General features: G+C 52.4%; 1 protein-coding gene across 1 annotated transcript in view; it reads right to left on the reverse strand.

The window, feature by feature from the left end:
• Positions 1 to 8,890: 8,890 nt before the first annotated feature.
• The window catches only part of FBLN7 (fibulin 7), a 34,979-nt gene continuing 21,795 nt past the window's right edge, over positions 8,891 to 22,074 (reverse strand). Inside the window, exons 5-9 of the mRNA XM_036436022.2 lie at positions 19,529 to 19,654; positions 17,519 to 17,656; positions 16,593 to 16,730; positions 14,575 to 14,713; positions 8,891 to 13,257 (exon numbers count right to left, since the gene is read on the reverse strand). Coding sequence (XP_036291915.1) covers positions 12,885 to 13,257; positions 14,575 to 14,713; positions 16,593 to 16,730; positions 17,519 to 17,656; positions 19,529 to 19,654 — 914 coding nt within the window. The 3' untranslated portion in view covers positions 8,891 to 12,884. The remainder of the gene's footprint in view (positions 13,258 to 14,574; positions 14,714 to 16,592; positions 16,731 to 17,518; positions 17,657 to 19,528; positions 19,655 to 22,074) is intronic.

The following is a 22,074-nucleotide window of genomic DNA, read 5'->3' on the forward strand; positions in this document are numbered from 1 at the left end:
GGAAACCTGGCTCACTCTAAGTATTGTTTGACATCACAATACCTTCTTTTTAAATTTATATCTGCACTTCAGAAACCTTTGCTTGTGGCTGGCAGGGAGATGGATGGGTGCCCTCTGGGCTCCTTTCTCTCACGGCCCCTTCCTGCCTGCTGGCGGGGCTCATCCTCCTGGCAGGATGCTCCTCGCTCAGGGGTTTTGGGACATTCACTCGGCTCCAAACTTGTAAACTACCTTCCTTAAGAGGTTCCACAGAAGTGGCCTTATTTATCATTCACATAAGTCTTAAATGAGTTTTGTATGCCAGCTGTATTAAAAAATGTTTCAAATTTATTTGCCTGGATATGTTGCTTGGCGAGCATCTCTGTTATATAATAATATAAACTGGACTTTAATCTTGGACTTCCTGAACAAATTTGGGATTCAGCCCCAGGGCTGCTGACACACCAGCTCCTTTCAGCTTTCCATGCGCCTGCAGACTGGGCGCCAACCTAAACTTCCCCCCACAGCTGAACTCAGTTAGGTAAACCCGAGTCAACAGAAGTGCCCCTTATTTCAGCCAAACGCACATAAAACAGCCATTTCAGTCCACGACGGAGGCGAACCTGGTCCCAGTGAATTCCTGATTGTCTCCGGGGCTGAATGCCTGTCCTTGTGCTGCCGTGAAGGGTTCTGTGTTCTCGGGAGCTGGGAGGTGATGAGGCCGAGGCCCACCTCCCGGCCCACAGCTCTGGCTGCCAGCAGTTCTGCAGGCCCTGTGTTCTTTGGGATGCATCCTACAGCTAGATTTGTACCAGGAAAAGGAAAGAGGGGGAAAGGGACCTTGAATTGCAAAGAGGGATGTGCGGGACCCTCCAGCTGGGCCAAAAGGCAAGACAGGGGAGGGGGAACCTGTGAGGAATGGGGAGACCCGGGAAATAGCCAGGAAGTCACTGCTTGTGCCCGGTGACATTGCTGCAAGAACACCGTCCCTGTAAGGAGGCTGAGTGGGGCTACATTCTGGACAGTGATGGGGCCTCCTGGCCCACCCACAGATTAGCAGGGCCAAGGCCCAGGATTAGGAAATGGGGGTTCAGGACAGCCGGCACCCACAGCCTAGTCGCCTGTGGGTCTTTAGACCTCACCCATGTCCTCTGCTGTCAGGCAACTGTCGTGAACATCAGGCAAGGACCCCCTCCCTTCCTCTCCTGGCTCAGCAGCCCTACACCCCTGTCTCACATTGCCCTCCCTCATGGTCTGGAAGCAGCACAAGGACATTCTGTCTTGTTCAAGGCTGCATCCCTGTGAGGATCGAGTACATGACAGGCCCTCACTCGGTAGTCATGAAATCATTCAGGTGCTCAGTATTACAGGGGAGCTGCTCTTTCCCTCCAACCATTTGAAAAATGGTGGGCCTCAGGTGAAGGAATGAAAAGGATTTTTTAATGCTGAAGTCTTGCAGTGGTAGAGGCCAAACAAGGAAACAGCACATGTGGAAATGTGTGTCATTCTGCTCAAGTAATTCAAGAATTCCCCAGCCATGAGTGGAAGCAAAGGAGAGGAGGTAAGAGAACTGAGAGCCGTAGCCGGATGGGCAGTGGTTAGAGCGTCGGCCCACAGACTGAAAACTCTCAGGTTTGATTCCGACCAAGAGCATGTCCCTCGGTTACAGGCTCAATCCTGGCCCTAGGTTAAGGCACCTGCAGGAGGCAACCAATTGACGGGTCTCTCTCACATTGATGTTTCTCTCTCTCAGTCTCTCCCCACTTCCTACCACTCTCTCTAAAAAGATCCATGGAAAAATATCCTCAAGTGAGGATTAACAAACAAAAGGAGAGAACTGAGAAGTGAGAGAAAATAAGAATGTGAATAAGCAGCTGTGGATCCCTGTGCACAGCCAGTGCATACACGCCTCCCTCTGACATTCAGGTGTGTGAGGTGTCCTGCAAGGCTTTGCACAGTTCTCTCTAGCAAGCCCTCCTCCTTTCTCATTTCCAAACCTGGGACTCTTAAGTGGTCCCCTCACCAATTACCTAGTACACACCTTACAGTTGCCCACCACACAACCACGGGCCCAGGGACCATAGCGGAGACTGCTGGTTGCTCGAGCTGGGAGTTGGACCCCACCTGTGGTCAACAGAGCCAGGTTCATCGCTTCCTGCAGCAAAAGAGAGGTGGCATCTCAGGTCCTGGGACATCTCAGCAGAAAGGCCTTGGGGTAAGAATCATGGAGCTTTTGAGGCTAGAGGAAGTCACAGAGGGTAACTAGCAGAGTGAGCAGTCTTGTGTTTCTGAGGGAGCAGGGGTCAGATGTTCATGTTTAACCAATTATGACACCAGTGCTCTGAAGGGTACAGTTTACAGGTGGGTGAGCCCTGGGGAAGCCTCTGAAAAGCTGTATAGAGAGGGTGAGGGGAGGACCATGGGAATCTGCAGAGCCTGAGCAGGGAGTGGCTCCCATTCTGTCCCCAGTCCCCTGGGCTAATCCCAGTCCTCTGGGCTAATCCTGTCCTCTGGGCTAATCCTTCCTTATCCCACAGTCAGTGAATCTTTATGAAACATGCTGATCGGCCGTTGGTCTCAGCAGTGACTGCCGGGACAAGTAGAAGGATCTCATCACTTGTTATAAAGTTAGCCAGCTTCTCTTTCAAAAAAGAAAAACAGCCACCATGTTTAAAAATCAGCCTCCGGAGGGTCCCAGTGACGCTGCACTCTCTGGGAGGTGCCCTGGCCAAGGCAGCCGCCAGCACACTGGTACAGAGTGCAGGGTGCTGACAATGGGCCCCAGGGCTGTGGCCGGGGCTTTGGGCCAGATATGTGTGCTTGGCAGCTGGCGGTGTCCATGTTCCCGGATGGAGAGGACTGACTCTCAACAGATGTTCTGGAAGGGAGACTGGGGTACAGGGCATCTTAGTTTCCTGGGGCTGCTGTAACAGTACCACAAATTAGGAGCCTAAAATCCACAAATGTCTTTCCCTGTCTGGAGGCCAGAAGTCAGCTTAAGGTGTGGGAGGTCCTTCCGGCCCCTTCCGGCTTCTGGTGATTCCTGGCAAACCTTGGCGTTTCTCGGCTGTGCAGCATAATGCAGTCACTGCCTTCGTCTTCACCTTTCTCTTCTTCTAAAGATGCCAGTCATTGGATTAAGCCCCACTCTAATCTAGTAGGACCTCATTTTTATCTAACTAATTGCATCTGTAAACACCTATTTTCAAGCACCTGGTGTTAGGACTTGGCCATATCTTTTTGGAGGACACCGTTCAGCCAGCAACACAAGGCCTATTCTGCTCCCAAGACAGGAGGCTGGGACAGAGCTGGCTTTGCCTTTAGGACCTACCCTCCGTCTGTGTGAAGAAGGCTGCCTCAACCCGTCTCCCCCGCCTGGCTTCCATGTGTGTTTTTTACAGCTGGCACAGGGAGCTGAGTTCCTTCTACTCCTCAGGCCACAGCATGACTTCACCACCCCCTCATCAGGGGGTCTCTCTCATTTTTTCCTCTTACTGCCCTGAATCACTCGGGATAGTAATGCTGGAGTAACAAACAATCCTCAAGCCTCCATTGCTTAAAGCAGCAAAGGATGGTTTTCGCTCATTCTGGCCACATCGTGGTCAGCAGCTCCTGGCGTCCCTCAGGCACCCGAGCTGACAGGGTGGCTTCACCTGAGGGGCAAGGTCCACTAGGACCCCAATCTCACAGCTCACAGCACAGCAGGTCCTGAGATTGGTGAGATGCTGTGGGGACTTGACTCCCATTTATATCCATCAGTCTGTGTTGAAACTGGTTTCCTTATACTAAGGTGACCAGACGTCCCGCTTTCCAAAAGATTTTTTGAATCTTTTAAAATGCCGTGGGACGTGGGACAAATTGTTAAAAATCGGGACTGTCCCGCCAAAAGCAGGATGTCTGGTCACCTTACTTACATGTCCTTTCACTTACAGTTGCAGAACGCACGACAATGTTTGTGAGGACTCACTGTACTGGCCCTGGGAGACCAGCGCCCCTTCTTAGCCAGGACTCAGCCCACCAGGCAAGCCACTGGGCAGAAGAGCCGGCCTACCTCGGACCCAGAGTGGGAACATCAGGGAAGATTTAGCCAAATTCGCCAACATCTGCGGTGAACACCAGGTTTTGTCTGTGGCTTATCCGTCACGTTGCCATTGGTTCTCATGAAGAATCTGCTTATTTAATGAGGCCCTTGGCCTCATTCTCTTCACGCTCGCCTTTCTAATATCCCCTTCCCCAACTGCCTCAGGGCCGTGCTCTTTAAAATGGAATTAAAGCCAAATTGGTGGCAGCATTCACGTTGGTTCTCAGGAAGTTAGTGTCTTCAGCCACCAGTTCATGGAGGAGGCTGGTGCTGGGGTGGCATTAGCCACCGTGCAACCGAGATGCCTGCACTTGTGAGGCCGGGCTCCAGCCAGTGAGACCAGGATGCTTTGGCTACAAATAGCAAGGCTCCATCTCAGACCCACTCACACCACAACCACGTCACCACTGTAACAGGAAGTCCAGAAGAGCAAGGTTTCCAGCAGATTCCAGTCCCGTTTTCTTGGCTCCGCCTTCTGCCAGGAGGCATTCTCTTTACAGGCACCAGCTTCCCTCATTGTCAGAAAACTGGCTTCCAGCCGAAACTGGTTTGGCTCAGTGGTAGAGCTTCCTTCTGCGAACTGAAGGGTCCCAGGTTCGATTCCGGTCAAGGGCATGTACGTTGGCTGCAGGCACATCCCCGATGGGGGATGTGCAGGAGGGGGCTGGTTGATGTTTCTCTCTCATAGGCGTTCTGGCTCTCTGTCTCTCTCCCTTCATCTCTGTAAAATATATTTTAAAAAAAACAAAAAAAACTGGCTTCCAGCATATTTCTTCCCGTTCCCTCCGCCTGTGCCGTCCCTGGACATGCAGCCCCCGGGGAACGCCATGCACTGCTGCTCGGGCTGGTCTCTGACACTCACTGGCTCAGGGTGATGCACGTTGGTTGCCTTGGAGCCTGGGGGTGAGGGTGGGGGATCCCCTTCTCCTAAGACACGGGCTGGAATGAGGAGTGTGTGAGTTTGCTGGGGCTGCCATAACCAAGTAGCACAGACGGGGTGGCATAACCAACAAACCTTGCTTTTCTCACAGTTCCAGAACTGTGATCACCAGAAGTCTGAGATCCAGACAGCAGTCAGTAGGTGTTTTTCTTCTGTGGCCTCTCTCCTGGGCTTGCAGGGGCTGGCCTCCCGCCCCTCCTCCCCATGGACCTCCCTCTGTGTGTGTCTGTGTCCCAATCTCTATGAGGACATCACTCATATTGGAGCTGGGACCCCCTGATGAGCTCACTGTAACCTCAGGTCTTTAAGGGCCCATCTCCAAGTGCAGCCACATCCTGAGGCCCTGGGGTCAGGACTTCAACATAGGAACTTGGGGTGAGACACCATTCAGCCATACCAAGGAGGAAATGCTTCTTTTCTGGAAGGCAGAAAGGGGGCATGGATCCCGGATGGGGAACCAACAGCATCCGTGATTTGGGGAGAGACACAAAGCACCAGGTAAAGAAACACATTCAGTCCAGATAGTGAGACGTGTTTTTTAAAGAAAATGAAACAGGGTAAGGTGATCGGGGGTCCTGCAAGGGGGCAGCGGCATCGGCAAGGGTGGCTGGATGGCCCGAGAAGAGGACCTTTGAGCCACCCCAAGGGAAGAGCTGAGCAAGGTGGGATGAGCTTGGCGGAATCCAGGGGCAGAAAGGAGGCTGGTGTGCCGCATGGCAGTGTCCTCATTGTGGTTAGGTGAGGAACACTCTCTTCCTGAGATGAAGCCTCGTGGATGGACAGGGAGGACACAGGGGTTTATGGGTTTACGATGCAGAAATCTTTACAGAAACATGACTCAGCAACTGTGAAAGGCAGGCCAGCTGGCTTTCATACAAGGGCCACTGCTCAGCCGCTGTACTCCTGCCAAGGTAGGTAAGCCAGGTGTGCGTGCTGTAGAGCCTGTTTTCCCCTCAAAAGTCTGTCTAAAGAGCTTCCTGGAGCTAAAGAATGGGATTGCAACAATCTAATTCTTCCTTTAAAGGTGGTCAGATTCAGAAAACTCTGTCAGCACAAACCCACTTTCCACCAAGTCTTACTCTCTGGTCTGCAGGTCAGCAGACATTTCCGTGGCTTTGCCGATGCCAGGTTTGGTTGGAAATCCTCCTGTGAGAGTGAGGATACCCAGATGTGGGCATTTGCCATGAGACTTCCTCTAACCAGAACCCTGGAAGAGCCAACTTCTCCAGGCACTGGTGCCAACCCTGCCAGTGATCTCTTTCCCCTGACCTCTGACCCTGGTGAGCTTACAGCCCATTGAGCTTTGATTGTTTTCACTGTTGTCAAAGGTACCCCAACTTGAGTACAAACCCTGTCCGTGGCAGGACTGTCTGTCTGGACAGAGCACCCGCAGAGCTTGAGCACAGAGAAAAGGACCCAGAGTATCTGGGAAAGCACAGGAAGTGAGATTTTATGGGATACAGGACCCCTCACACAGTGTAAAAATGGCCCGAAGGCCCTTTGAAACATCTCAGTTCAACTCAACCCAACTCAACAAGGACTCACAGGCCCATGCCCACTTCCTTTGACTCAGGCTTATGACTTCTTCGACCAACAGAGTGTGGCACAGGTGACCCTCTGTGACTTCTCGGGTGGTCAGAAGCTATGCAGATTCTACCTTGTTTTCGGGACACGCACCCTGGGAATCCTGAGCTGCCACGGCAGAAGTGCCACCCTCTGCGGCCACCAGGCTCTGAGAAAGCTAACCCACGTGGAGAGCCCAAGGAAGGGGTCCGTTTGCCAGTCCTGTCCGCAAGTTCCCCACCCAGGCCAACAGGCAAGTGTGTGCACGACCCTCAGGTCAGCTTTCCCCCGGCCAGGAGTGTTCGCCGCTGAGGGTTCCCAGCAGATGTTGTGGAGCAAGTGTGAAGCATCTCCCTGTGCTCCATCGAGTTCCTGGTGCATAGAGTCCATGAGCATAAAACGACTGTGTTAAGCTGCTAAGTCTGGGGATATTTTATAGCAGCAGCAATAACCAAATTAAAAACGAGGCTTTGTCCCCCAGGGCCTCCTTTCCCTCCTTTTCCACGTCAGCAACGTTGTGTCTCCATGAAGCTGCCTTTGCTTTGTGCACATGGACCCACTGTGGTCGCCCTGGGCCTCCGTATAGCCCACTGCATTCCCACACTCCAAGTTACAAGTCAAGCCAAACACCAGGAGCCGGGGTCTAACTGTCACTACACACGATGACAGTGTTTGCAACATCTGGGCAACATGGATGGTAGAGCTCACACATTCCCCGCGTGTGAGTGTCCCGCCATCATTTGCTGCTTTCATTTTCATAGCACTCACCCCTCCCTGAAAGCACAAGTCTTTCTTATTTACATGCTCATTATCTTCTCATTTGCAGAAATGTAAGCTCTGTGAGATCAGGGTCCCTGTCAGTCCACCCATGATATCCTAAACAACTATATCCACCCATTATATCCTAAACCTGGAACACAGGAGACATTCAGGAATTTTCATGCCGTTTATAAAAGCATACAGATTTTCATGCCGTTTATGAAACAAAAGCCTACATTTCACCTCTGCAGTGCGAGCTGGGTAAGGGGTGAGGCGGTGGCTGGTAGAATGTGACCATTGAATGTAATGTCACGTCTCTCCCGGGCACATGCTCAGATCTCCACAAACCCATCAAGTTTACTGTGACTCTGCAGTGGTATTTTGTTTTAAATGTATTTTCCTTTTTGTTTGCTTGTGTTGGAGGTGGTACACTTTGAAAAGAAGGTGAGTTTGTTTTGCCCTGGCTGGGATGTGGCTCAGTTGGTTGAGTGCCATCCCGTGTACCAAAAGGTTGCAGTTCGATTCCTGGTCAGGATACATGCCTGGGTCACAGGCTCACTCCCCAATAGGAGGTGTGTAGGAGGCAGTCGGTTGATGTTTCTCTCTCCCCTGCCCTCTTTCTTTAAAATCAATAAAAACACATTTTTAAAATTTAATTTAAAGAACAAGAAATTAAGGTGATTTTTAAAAGTTATCCGAAAACCTATATGCACCCCTATGTTCATAGCAGCACAATCTACAATAGCTAGAATCTGGAAACAGCCTAGGTGCCCGTCAGCAGATGATTGGATCCAAAAACTATGGTACATCTACACAATGGAATACTATGCTGCCATAAAAAAGAAGGAATTCTCATCATTTGCAGCAACCTGGATAGAATTAGAGAAAATCATGCTGAGTGAAATAAGCCAGTCAATGAAAGAGAAATACCACATGGCCTCACTCATTTATGGACATTAAAAAACATTATAAACTGACAAACCAAAAGATAGATATAAAGACAGTAAAGCAACAAGCAGACTGTAAAATTACACCGGGGAGAGTAGGGAGATCTGGGGGGAGATAAGAGATCAACCGAAGGACTTGCATACATGCATATAAGTTCAACTAATGGACACAAAACTCTGGGGAGGGAGGGTATGTGGGGGGGGGCAATGTTAAAATATGTACACAGATAATAATTTAATAAAAAAAGAAAAAGAAAAAGAAAAACTATAAAAAAATAAAATAAAATAAAAGTTATCCGAAACCTAGCTAACTTTTCATTTTGGGGAGCCAGTGATTCGTGGCTGGTCTCCTTGCTTCCTGGTGGCCGTTGACCGCCACTCAGGAGTCCAGTGTGAGCGGACGGGCAGGCTGGCTGGCTGTGGAGCAGCCCTCCACTCAGGCTCTCTGTCCTTCTTGGGGGAGCTTTGTGCAGATGTGAGAACCAGGGACACCCTGGGCCTTATTTGATTCAGGTACGTAAACCTCATGCATTGTTGTTAGGGAAAGAAAGTAGAATAGAATCTTTACGGAGGGAAAACTGGCCCCAGAGATACAAATGCAAAAATACAAAAAGACAAATGCACATTGCTGCAGTATTTTTAATATGAAAGGACTGGAAACAAACCCAATGTCAATCAAGGGAGGCTGCTTGGATAAACACTGTCCTTATAACAGAGCACTTTATAGAATGTTCTGGCTGGTTCTATGGAGTGTTAATATACTCCATATATACTGTTAAGGGGAAAAGCAGGACCAAAGAAAGTAAAACAGCATGCTATCCTGCACCATCTGCTTACAGTGTTTTAAAAGGAGGGGTAAAATGGGAAAAGATATTGATTATCTATGGCAGAAAAGGATAATAGGATGGAGGCAATATAAAATACAGACTTCTCTGCATACAGCGCATGTTGTGGATTTGACTTTGGAACCATGTAAATAGTTTACCTAATTATAAAAATATTAAAATTAAAATGCAGTCTTAAAATTTAAGCAAGCCCAAGTGAATAACCATAACCCTAATTCAAATTTGGGTTATAACCACAGAGAGAGGAACTGTTCTGAGTTATTTTAAAACAGTAACTTGACTGTACATTCTAACGGCATAGACCCCAGGACAGTAAGACTTGCAAAAGAAAACTTGGTATTGTCATTCTAAGGATTTAAGACAATGTATAATTATCTTGGTAATTTTGAGAAGGTTTTTTTTTTTTTTAAATGAGAGGGGGGGGAAAAGCAGGTCAATGAAGTTACATTAAAAACACTACAGTCTTGAGTTGAATTGGGAATACCAATATAAACTCATGTAGTGTTTTTCTCTTAAAAAGACAAAAACCTAAGAGCACATATTTCCTAGTTCTGTCCACAAAACCAAGAAACAATGACCAAACCACTACTACTGAGCACTCCTAGCACCAGAGTTTGAGCTCTAATTATCATTCCCCACTGAAAGGAACCAGAGTCCCAGGGGAGATGGATGGCTTCAGGGCTGTGGCACAGAATATACTAGATGAGCTTGAAACATCTTGTCAAGATCACTTCAAACTATCAAAGACCACCAGGGTCGTGTCACAGGAATCAGCCAACTTGAAGCAGTTCCCAAGCCAGAGCAGCACCATCTGAGCAACGGGAAGACTGAAACTGCAGTGCACTGAAACTACATCAGCTCTGTTTAAGCCACGAGTTTATCACCTACTCAGCACACAAAACACTTCTCACTCTGTCCACCTAGGACACTGATGAAGAAGAAACAGTCAAGGAATTCCCCTGCCTTCCCTATACTGACTAAAACTCAGGATAACGGAATAAATGATGAAAAGAGGTTTCTCTTTACAAATGTGCCAGCTAATAAACAAAGAGGAAACAACAGCACCAGAATATCATTTGCAATGCCTAATGGAGCCACGGACCTGTTAATAAGTATCAATGGCTGCTAACATCAGAAAAGAAGAGTCAATAAGAGATTTTATAGCACCCACTGGAAGTAATCTTCAAAACTAAACCTAACGGGATCCTGATTAACTCTCTTTATAAACACCTATATATAAAAAAGCCTAATGGACCGTTATGACTGGTTGACCACAGACGCTCAATGCAGGAGCTGCCCCCTGGTGGTCATTGCGCTCCCACAACTAACTGCCCATTGCCAATCAACCTCTTGCAGACACCCATACCTTGCTGGCCAGCCCCGAGGTTCCAATTGGGACTGGGTGACACTGCCTGATCAGCCCTGATCACTGGCCAGGGACCCCACGCATGCATGAATTCATGTACCAGGCCTCTAGTTGATATAGAAAAAAAAAAACAGAGAGGACAGAGGAACACAGTAAAAGACCTAACAGAGAGGCATCCAAGAAAACACAGACTGTGAGAAATTCTACAGGACAAATAACCCCGTCCACTGTCTTCTAATAAGCCTGCAGTTTCTCCAAACATATGCTAAGATGTACAGATGAACGGAGACTAAAGAGGCATATCAACAAATTATAGATCATGGACCCAATTCAAATAAACATAAAGTCATGGACCATTCAGAAATATTTGAAGGTATTAAGGAATTATTAGGTATAATAATATTTTTAGGTATGATTGGAATTGAAGTTGTGCTTTTTAAAAAGTACATAGGGTTTAGAAATACATGCTGGAACATTTACAGATGAAATGCTACGAGTGATGTCCAGGATCTGCTTTAGAATCATCATTGGTGAGGTGAGAGTAGAGATGGGAGAGACTGACCGTGTGCTAATCACTGAGGCTGGTGATTCTGACATGGGCTTATTACACTAGTCTCTCTGCTTCTGTATGTGTTTGCAACTGTGCACGATACAAAGTTTGAAAACCCCACTGCCAAATACCAGGAGCCGATGTCTCTTGGCAAGGGTACAAGTTAATGCTGTAACTGTTAGCTGCTCTGGCCTGCCCAGATTGTGAAGGGACAAAGGAGAGTTGGCTTCCACAGGGAACATGAGGTGAGAGAGGAGAGAGAACTCTATCAGGTATTACCCCCGGAGAAGGCCCAGGCATGATCCACAGGAGGGCCCGAGCAGCTGGCACGCTATGTGGTTCTGCAAGGGCAGGTCTCGGGTGCTTTAGACTGGCCTGTGTGGCATCCAAGTCATCACCTCACAGTGCAGGTGGGGCACCCGTCCTGGACAGCCTCCACGCGCCTCACCCGGAGCCGCCCTGCCCCGGCAAGAAGAGGGAGCACACCTCTGGGACACCTCAATTTCAGGAATGTGGCCAGGCCCTGGGACTCTCCCTCCTGGCCTTCTGCCCAGGGGCTGGGTGACAGGCAGGCTTCTGATCTGTCACAGCACCGCTTGGAAATACAAGGCTTGGATAAGTTTCAATAGAATCTTAACAACCTGGAAAGCAGATTTGCAGGCCCCGGTTCTGCTGTGGCAGAGATGACAGCTAAATCCATTCGAGGAGAAAAACTCACTTTTCGGCTGACAAATTAAGATAAGGATAGTGTCCCAGAAACATCCTGATGTGGGCTGCACCACTCACCTGGCAACACACATCCTCTGGCTCCATCTTACACCAAGGCAAATACAAAGTTTTTTAAAATAATGCACCTGAGGTGAATCTCTCCTGGATGAACATGTATTTGGATACTGAAACCTCCTCATGGCTCAGCCAACTTCTAAGTTTTAACCTGAATGGTGTCTCCCACCCCCGCCCCGCCCTAGCCGGTCACTGTAGGACATCCCCCCCTGGGATCAATGGGATTCAAGCACCTTCTTAAACTCCCCACAGGCGGGTATTGCCTTACCCATCTCCCATGTGGCCAGCCCGGATTTCCCCGGAGGGAGCAATCCCACATTCACCCGTGTGTTCTCCCTAAGTCACTCATCTTAGTCGCTGTGCCTGGGCGGGAAAAGGAACAGGGCCAGCTCATGTTCAGGGGCGGGCCAGGTGGCAGCGAGAAGCAAAAGGCTTTACGTACTCTGTTAGAACACCAGACTGTGTTTTGAGATACGATTTCTCAAAAGGAATTAATTCAGGCAGAATCTACTCTTTAATGGTGATCTCTGGGTCTAGAAGAATCAGTGTGGGAGTCCCAGGCCCTGCATCCCTCTCTGGTGAGAAGGCTGGCAGGCACGTCACAGAGGAGGCACAAACAACAGCAGAACACTAGGTTGTGGCCCAGGACCCACCCCGGGCCACACCTACAGGGCACCATTTGACCCTCAGCATGACTGTCATAATATAGGACTCGCACCACCTCAGACATCTATGAGCCTCCCCTTCCCAGCTAGCTCAAACCCATAGTGCCATTCGCACAGCATTTTCAAAAGCTGCCCATCCTCTGGAAAAGAGATTTCAGAAAATTAGTGCATCATCAAAGGGAACAACCTTAAAGCAGAAAACAGAAGCGACGGCAGCGGTTCGGGTTTTTGGCTGCCCTTCCGTGCGCCTGGGCCAGGGTGCAGCGCTGCCCTGGACACCTGGTGCCTAGGCAGGTGGGCAGGTGGGCAGGTGGGCAGGGAGGGCCAGTGTCTCGCAGTCAGTGCCCACAGCCGAGGCTTTGAAGAAACGTGAGTCCAGATCGCCACACCCTGTGCTCAAGCACCCTCAGAAGTCGTACGGGGACACGAAGATGGTGACCTTTGACAGGTGGTTGGCCTGGAAGGAGCGGTCTAGGTATTCCGACATGTCAACGTCCACCTCCAGTGTCTGCGGCCCCTCCAGGGGCTGGACGAGGATCAGCTCCCCTGTCTGGCGGTCTGCGCGCTGCATCACAAAGTGGCCGCGGCTGTTCCCACCGACGATGCCAAACCGCAGGCTGTTGGGGCCGGGGCGGCCGGGCACCGAGGCCATGGCCATGCGGAAGAGCGTGATGGGCGTCGTCAGGTTGGAGGGCAGAGACAGGTAGTGGAAGGAGATCGTCTTGGGCAGGTGGTGGCAGGTTCTGCTGTCCATGGGGCAGGGGTTTCGCTCACACTGACTGGATCAGAGAGGCAAGATGTAGGCAGTCAGCCTCCGGGAGATGCAGAGGGGCTCCGGCTTGTCCCCTGCCTGCCCTCTTGCAGAGGCCATTGGAGTGACCTCTCCCAGCCACTGGTCCCCTCACCACAGGTGCCTGGAGCTACAGGCAAGTGAGTGTGGCTGGCCAAGGGAGGGGCACTCTCCTAATCCACTTGTTTATGCATGTATGTGTTCCTGTGTGTGTGTGTGTGTGTGTGTGTGTGTGTGTGTGTGTGAAAGTACATGTGTGTGTGGGTATGCATGCATCTTATTACTATAGCTGTTACAGAAAAATAAAGCCAGGGGAGATTAAATAGCAATGCTGACGCTGTATTCAGACCAGGCCATGTCTGCCTGTCTGCACATGCTGAGACCTCTATCTAAGGTGGGGGCTCAGGCAGGTAGCCAGCGACCTCCTGGGATATGGCGCTCCCCATGCTGAACTTCCTAAATCTCTAAGGGTCATTCATTCCTACAGCTGCACACCCTGTCTGCCTTAACCATGGGGGCCAGGGTCCGGAGGAAGGGCTGGCAGTTCCCATATGAACACGGGTACAGGCAAGCTAATTTGGTGAGTCTCTTCATCATGGGAGTTGGTGCAGGTTGAATACTAGCCCGGCTGTTAACAGGGATGTCCCCAGGGCTAAGATGTGCAGGCCCCTCTGTCCTTCACTCTCACTAACAGCTGCCATGCTCAGGGCCTGCCTTTCTCGCTGCCCTCGCTCTCCTGCAGCCCAAAGCACTTCTGGTATCTAAGCAGGCAAAGTGGGTTCGCTCTAAAGAGGATGCTAGAGTTCTTGGGATCTTTCTAGAAGAAAATGCACAAACTTTATCACGGTTGTAGTTATTCTCCTCAAAGGCCTGCCTCCCATCTTTCCAAAAAAAAAAAAAAAAAAGCTCTATTGAAGTGCACGGCTCCCAGAAGCCCTTCTAGCACCTCGGAAAGCCAGACACAGGTTAGCAAAGCATGCAGGATGTTCTGTGTGAGCACCAGAAGGTGGCCCTCTCCCAAATCAGTGTGATGGACACCTGCCTCCTGGCCGCATCACCCGGCGGCCTTCCCTCCCTGAAGTGCCCCCTCCCTCCGCGTCCGCAGGCAGCACTGAGAAATGACTCCTGTCTGGCAAACTGGGCTCTGACTGCACAGAGCAGCGATGCATGTTCTGCAACTGCTACAGGGACACGGGAGCTCAGAGAATCCAGACTCCCAGCCTGGCCCCGCTCATCTTTCCTCCGATGTAACTGCACCTTCTCCCAAGACCATTTGGAAAACCCAGCCCAGCCATGGGATACTCACAAGGGAGACGTCTTCACGTAGCTCACGTTGCCGCTGCCCTCTGGGCACTCGGGGCTGACACACTGGAAGCCCCCACCAGTGTTGATGCATGTGGTCCCCCGGGGACACAGGTGCTGTGAGCTCACACACTCATCAATATCTGAAATACAGGCACCCAGTTAGGGTGAAGACCGCGACGTCCCCTCCAGCACTGACAGGGCCACTGGAGTGTGGCGTCCCACACGTTCCAAGCTTTCCAGAGTGGGGAACTCTCCTCCCGGGATCCTGTCCTCCCTCCGGGGTGTGACAGCTCGCAGGGGGGGCTGGACAGCACAGGGGAGTGCTCCTGCCACAGCACTTCTCTCAGACCTGCCTCGCCAGCCAAGGTGCCCTGCAGTCCCCCCTCATGGCTGTTATCATGCCCTTTATGAGCAAATCATTGAAAGCTTCCTACTCAGCCTCACCCCCTGCCCAAAGCAGATGGCCTCACTCTCCTCTGTGTGAGTTCTCTGCTCCCTTCACAGGTGAGTTTCCCCGCTGAAGTGTGCATTTCTTCCCAACCCCACACAAACACTGTAGGACGGACAGATGGACAAGTAAATGAATGAGAGATGGAAGGGTTAATGGGTGAATGGGTGGATGGGTAGATGGATGGATGGATAAATGAATAGATGAGAAAGATGAATGGATGGATAGAAGAGATGGATAGATGGAGCAGACGGATGGAGATGAATGAGAGAGATGGAATGAGGGTGGATGGACAGGTGATGGCTATCTGGATACCTTCTCCCACACCAATCCCAGGCTGCCATTTCTCTGAGTCCCACAGTGGAACCTCAATAGGATGTCACTGGGGAGCCACCTCCTCTCGGTTCCCACAGACTATGGAGCCTTCTTCCCTCTCTTCCTCCTCCTTCTCCCCCAGCAGCTCAGAGCCACAGTCCAGGACCAGCTGGGTTCTCTTCTGTGTCCTGTCTCCATAGGTGACAGCGAAGAACACGGATTTGTCCCTCCTCTAACGTGAGGCGGCCTGGGTAAGCAGGCCCAGTTTTCTGCAACCAGGAGACCTGCTATAGCATCAGGGTTCCAGGGCTGAGGGTGGGGTGATCGCACCAGGGCACCGGTGCTTCCCCTTCCCACTCTCAGGTGGAGATGCAGCCTGCACCAGCCATGGAGAAGGCGCCCTACGCCCAGAGCCACATGTCTCCTCCAGACTGCAGGGCAGGGGGCCCACTGGCTGCTCTTCCTTCGGGTCCAACCCTGGCTAACGGCACCACTGAATGGGAGGACATAGCCTGACCTTGCAAGCAGGCACTTGCAGAAGGTCACAGGAGACTATTTGCCAGGATGGTTAAGCAACTCGCTTTCCTATTTATGTCAATGCAGTGCAGCCTGATGAGAGGTCCTTTTGTTGGCGGTCTTTTTGTTCTTATTTATTGATTTCAGAGAGAGGGAGGGAGAGGGAGAGAGAAATAGAAACATTAATGAGAGAGAATCATTGATCAGCTGTCTCCTGAATGCCCCCTACTGGGGACCGAACTGCAACCGGGGCATGAGCCCTCATTGAGAATCGAACTGTTCATGGGTCCATGCTCAATTACTGAGCCACACCTGCCAGGCTGTTGGTGTGGTGTTTTTTATTTTTATTTTTTTTATTGTTTTTCCCCCCAAAAGTATATTTTTATTTATTTCAAAGAGGACGGGAGAGGGAGAGAAAGAGAGATAGAAACATCAATGATGAGAGAGAATCATTGATCACCGTCTCCTGCACACCCCCCACTGGTGATTGAGCATGCAACCCATGCATGTATCCTTGATCAGAATCACACCCAGGACCCTTAGTCCACAGGCCAGCGCTCTATCCACTAAACCACCCTGGCCAAGCTGCTGGTGGATTTTTATATATCTGAGACTTTGACCCCCAGAACCTCCACTGCACCCCATTCTGAAGTCCTGGCTGGTCACAGGAGTAGCAGTGACCAGGTGTGAAAAGCCCCTCTCAGTCCCACAGCACCTGCCTCTGGTGCAGGTTCACTCACCCTCACAGCTCTTCCTGTCGGGCAGGGTCCGGTACCCGCTGGGGCAGGCACAGCGGTAGGAGCCAGGCGTGTTCACACAGGCGTGCATGCAGAGCCGGGGGTGCCCCTCCTGCTCGTAGAGCTCACACTCATTCACATCTGGGGACAGAAGTGCCTGGGGTAACTCCGGGGCCATGCGGTCAGCCCCGTCCCCAGCAGAGCATGGGAATGGGGGGGGGGGGGGGGGGGTGTTTACTCCCATTCTGCTGAGCCAAGGGCCAGAGGACTTCGGGAGGAGTGAGAGAGCTGACCAGGCAGCTTCCAAGGCTCCTCCAGCTAAGGCTGAAGCCCCTGGAAAGGGAGACCCTACAGAGGCTGGCCAAGCAGGGCCCCAGGGCAGCCCAGAGAGCCTGTCCCTGCTGCACCCCCAGACTCCCGGCCTAGTTGGTGGCCCCCTCTTTGGGTTTTGTATCTGCTGCAGGAAAATGAGGCTGTTGGCACTAACTGACCAATTCTCAGGCCCAAACGACTGGTCTCAGTTGTTCACAGAAGGAACGTTGGAGGGTAAGATGGTCACTGGAAGTGGCCTTGTCCATACAGCCAAGCCCACCTCTGTGCTTCCAGCCAGGGTGCAGAGACAAGGGCTCCAGGCCAGGTTCTGATGGGGGTGAGCCTGAGACCCCTGGCTACTTGCTCATGACGGCCGCCTCCTGCCATGTCTAGGTGTTCACTCCGTCTTAGCAGCCACCAGGCCAGCAGGAACCGGAAACCACAGTGGATGGGACCCCTCAGGCGCTGCTCCTTCGCGCTCCGGGTGCAGGCTGGGTGCGCCCATAAGTGGGCGGGCGACGGTGGTGCCCCTTCCCCCCTGTGTACTCGTCCTTGGCAGGCAGGCGCCCCGTTGTGTCCTCCCCACTTCGCATCTCCTCCCCCTGCCGCCTACCTACCCTGGCAGAGGCTGTCGCCGCCCGCGGAGCCGCTCAGCTGGAAGCCGGCCTCGCAGCTGCAGTGCCGGGTCCGCTCCACCTGCGCGCAGCGGGGCGCGCGGCTGAAGGCCGGGTCGTCCGCCTGGCGCTCGGGGGCGGCTGCGGGGAGAAGGCGAGTCAGGGCCACCCCTTGTCCCCTACCCTTGGGAAAGGCCGGGGAGCCAGAAGGAGGGCTCACTCTGCAGGCGGAGGAAGCGGTGTGTGTGTGTGTGTGTGTGTGTGTGTGTGTGTGTGTGTGTGTGTGTTTCATCAAAACCCCAAGGACAGCCCACCCAGGGTGCACGGCGCACGCTGCACCCACCACCGCCAGGCTGAGGGCGAAGGTGGGCGAAGCCGCCTCTCTGTTCGGAAAGGCTTCGCACACGGGCAGTGCTGGCAGCCGGCACCGCGGCGGGAGGGTTCTTTTGTCTTGTGCTCTTTTTCTTTTCTACAAGGGTCTACGCTTTTGGTTTGTTTCTGAACCGAGAACAGAAATAAATTTTCTCATCAGAAAAAGGTGTTTGTTTTTGGAAGTTGTCGAAGGATTTGCGCACTCTCCTGTGGTTGGGGAGGTGGCGGATGAACGGGGGTGAAAGGAGGGGGGATGCACAGCAGAGCACGGCTGTGCGGTCCCACTTAATGGTCCTGAGAGGAGTCGGACTGGGAGACGGAAGCAGCAGGGGGGCTGGAGGAGGGACTGGGCGCAGGGTCCCAGCTCTGCAACGCGAAAAAGCTCAGGGACGGATGGCTGCAGGACCACGTGAACATTCTCAGTGCCTGAACCTGCCACTGAACCGACACTTAAAATGGCAGCTTTTATGTGGTTTGTGTTTCACCACGACAGATAAAAAAGGTGAATGGGTTTAAGAGGAAGTACTGCTCGAGACACCCCCCCACCCCCCCTCCGAGCTGGAAAGACACAGGTGAGTAAGCTCAGGCATCTGCCAGAAGGTCCATGGAGGCTGCCAGGCAGGAGCTGGCTCTGGTGCACCCGTCACTCCCTCCTTCCCTCCTCGGAGGAGGCCGTCAGCCTCCAGGACCAGCACAGCTAGGCCCATTTCCTTTTCTGTCCTGTTTGTAAGGAGGAGAGGCCGTGGGGCTGCCCAGAGGAGCCTGCCTCCACCTCCGTGGGACAGAGAGCAGCCCCCGGTGACCAGCTGGAGGGGCCCTGAGCTCCTGGCAGAGCAGCCTCATCCTGAGAAAACTCCGAAGGGGATCGGGACACATAAAGCCGCACATCTCTGGGCCAACACTTAAAGGGGACCTTGGGCTGGTCCAGTGCAAGGACACTGAGTCTTGACAAAGCTCCTAGTCTGCGGACACTGTGCTAACCGCCCGACCCTCCCAACTCCGAGCCCCTCCCCCCCATTCCCGACTGAGATGCCACACTGAAATCACACAGGACGTGCCAGGCTTTGGGGGCAAAGGAACAAGATATATTTAGGATCTGGTCTATTTATGTCGTTTGGGTTGCACCACAATGTGGGAGCCCTGTCCCCCCTACAGGTTCCTTGCATTTTCTTGCCATCCACATGGCAGCCACCGTGTCTTCCAGGCCTTCCGGCTGGAGATCCGCGGGGACTCCGTGCGGACAACCCCACCACACTACGCAGAGGAGTGGTCGCCCAGCTCTAAGGACACCCTGCCTCTCACAGCAGCTATGGGCTTGAGGTGTGGTGGGAAAGGAAGTCACTCTCAGGGGAAACACTGACAAGCGAAGGTGGCCGCAAGGAGACACCTCAGCCCAGCCCCGACCCGGCAGTATTCAGGCTGTGAGTCAGTCCTCCCACTTGAATTTTCTCCCATAAAAGGCTCAAAACTCTGGTTACACAAAAGCGCTAAACTCCATCCCCCGTAGCCACATTGGGGATGGGAGAGATGGATGGATGCGGCGCAGAGAGGAAGGGCCCACATTGGCGTGCGTGCATCTGGTGGCCCCTGACCAGGGTCCCTGCAGCGGATGTCCTCACCCAGCCCCTCACGGCCACGTACCAGTCTGGGCCTGGTGCTGACAGCGGCTCCCGGTCCTTCCCGGAGGGCAGATGCATGTGTACTGGTTGACTCCTTCTAAACACGTCCCACCATGCTGGCAAGGCTGGCTGGAGCACTCGCTGATATCTAGAAAGACACGCAATTTTCAAACACAAGCCTGAGTTCTGATCCTAAAAAAAACACACAAAACACAAGATGGGTGAACAGTCTTTACGTTGCAGTTTGATTTGGGCACTCCGTCTCCCCCTGCAGCCCACCTCGCTCAGCAGGCCACGCACCTGCCGGCCTGGAGCTCCGCCGGTGAGTGCAGCCATCACCTGCCCCTGCCAGCCAGCTCCCAGGTAGAACACCTTTGGACAGGAACTCAGTTTGGGGGAGTTATAGGGGGGAAAGAGGGATGGCCCATGGGATTACAGAGATGGGGAAATGCACTTCCCAATCCTGACCCTGGGCCTCTCCTTAATGTCGGAAAAGGAAACTTGCTTGCTCATGCATAGTCCCATGGAAAAGCTACATAGAGAGATACACGTTTAACAGTGTAATAGTTTTTTTCCCCTCTGTTGGTAGTTTTTCTTATTTACACTTTGTTTCCACAATGAACATTCATACATTTCCAAGTCAGGGGGGGGAAATGATATTTTGGGACTCTCAGGTCCCACCTGCGTGTTGTGAATCCCGTAAGCCCAGTTTTAGCGGTGGCCTTCAGGCACTGGGGCAGGTCTGGGCCTCCCCGGCTGACCACAGCGTCCTGGGGACGGTCCGAAACACCCCGAGTGGGGCCCCAGCAGCCTTTTTTGCCGCGTCCTTCGAGAGGAAGGGAAGGTCTTTTCTCCCGATGAGAACAGCAGCCGTGTGGGGCAGGTTGGCTGCCCCGTGGCTGGGGTGTCGTGAAGACTGTGACATGGCTTGTCTTCATCGTGGAAGGACCCGGCCCATCCAGCTGCTGGGAGGAGCCATTTCAACTTCTCAGTGACCCCAACCTGGCTGTGCTCCCCGCACAGGTTCTGTTTTCAGATGGCCGGCTTCCAGGAATGTGCCGGCAGACACCCTGCACACAAAGCTCCGGGCCTGGAGCTCCCGTTTCTACCTGTTGTCCAGCCCGTTGGATCTCACCAGCAGAGTCTGAAAGCAGCAGACCTCGAGGCCCTGAGGTCGTGGGCCCAGGGCCAGGGTTTGAACACGGGAGTCTTTCAGTCTGGCCCCGGCGGGACCGGCGCCATGTGGGCCCCCAGCCAGGCCTCTGGCGGGAGGCACCGAGCCCGGTCGCACCTGGACAATGGGGTGCAGGTGGGGTGGGGGTGGCACCCAGGTGCCCCAGGCCCCTGTGCGCTGTCTCCCCCTCTGGACCTGGTGGCCCAGGTTTTCATTTCCAGACAGGATCCACACAGACGCTTATCTTGATCCACTCTTGGAGGCGTGCCATGGCGTGCCATCTGTGTCCTGACTGAGTCCTGCTGTCATCACATGATGTCTGTCCCCCGCAGAGGCACTTAGTTAAGTGCACGGCGACTTCAGAGCTGCAAAGGGGGGCCCTGGAGAAGTAGTGCAGAGGCTGGGAAGGCACAGGCACTGTGACGAGCCTGGCACTGGCCGCGTGGCTCAGCTGGTCGGGCATTATCCCATTCACCAAAGCGTGGTGGGTTCAATTTCAGGTCAAGGCACATACCTAGGTTGCAGATTCGATTCCCAGTCATGGTGTGTGCAGGAGGCAACCGATCGATGTTTCCCTTTCACATCAATGTTTCTCTCTTTCTCTCAAATATGAATAAAACATCCTCAGTGAGGATTAAAAAACAAAAAAGCACTGTGATGATTCTGTTGCCCTACTGACTGTGAAGTGAGCCCTTACACCGTATCCCTGGACCTGAGCTGTGTTTCACATGCACGATCTGACCTCTTGTCCCTTTATTTCTAATGCTTTCCTGTGTTCTGTCATCTAGTTTCAAACTTCCCATTTCTCCAATCACCTCATTTCTGAGGTTTTCTAATTTTTTACTTATGCCGTCCTTTCACCATTTTTATCTTTTTAAAGTTTCTTGCTGCTTGTTTGGAAATATTAGTCACAGCTCTCATCTGTTTTATGGGCATGTCTTTCTGGCATTTCTTCATTGTAGACTTGACTCTCTGTTTTCTTGCAATAGTTTGCGTGGGCTTGACAAGTCTATGACTCATCTCCAGGGGAGTGCGTGTTCCTGTGGAGCTGTTCTTGCTCCTGCACCCCAGGCCACAGCCCCGCTGTTTTTTCACGTGCGTCACACTTGCTCAGCTCTGCCCTTTCCAGTCCTCCCCCCACTCTTGTCTGGACCATCTCTTCCATTTGCACCCATTTTCCTTGTTGGGCTCAATTCGATTGTCCTCCCACAGAGTCTCCACCATATTAGGCTTGTCCTGGAACACCCTGTGCATTGCCAGTGGCCAGACTGTTCCAGAGACAGAGACTCCCTACTGAGCCCACGAGCCCACACCTGAGGAGCCTGGCCTAGGAAGGCCAGTAACAGTTACTATTCGCACAAGAGATCTGGCGGCAACAACAGCATCAGCTGAAA

This window comes from Pipistrellus kuhlii, unplaced genomic scaffold (genome assembly GCF_014108245.1).
Source record: "Pipistrellus kuhlii isolate mPipKuh1 unplaced genomic scaffold, mPipKuh1.p scaffold_m20_p_13, whole genome shotgun sequence".
In the NCBI taxonomy this organism is placed as follows: Eukaryota; Metazoa; Chordata; class Mammalia; order Chiroptera; family Vespertilionidae; genus Pipistrellus; species Pipistrellus kuhlii.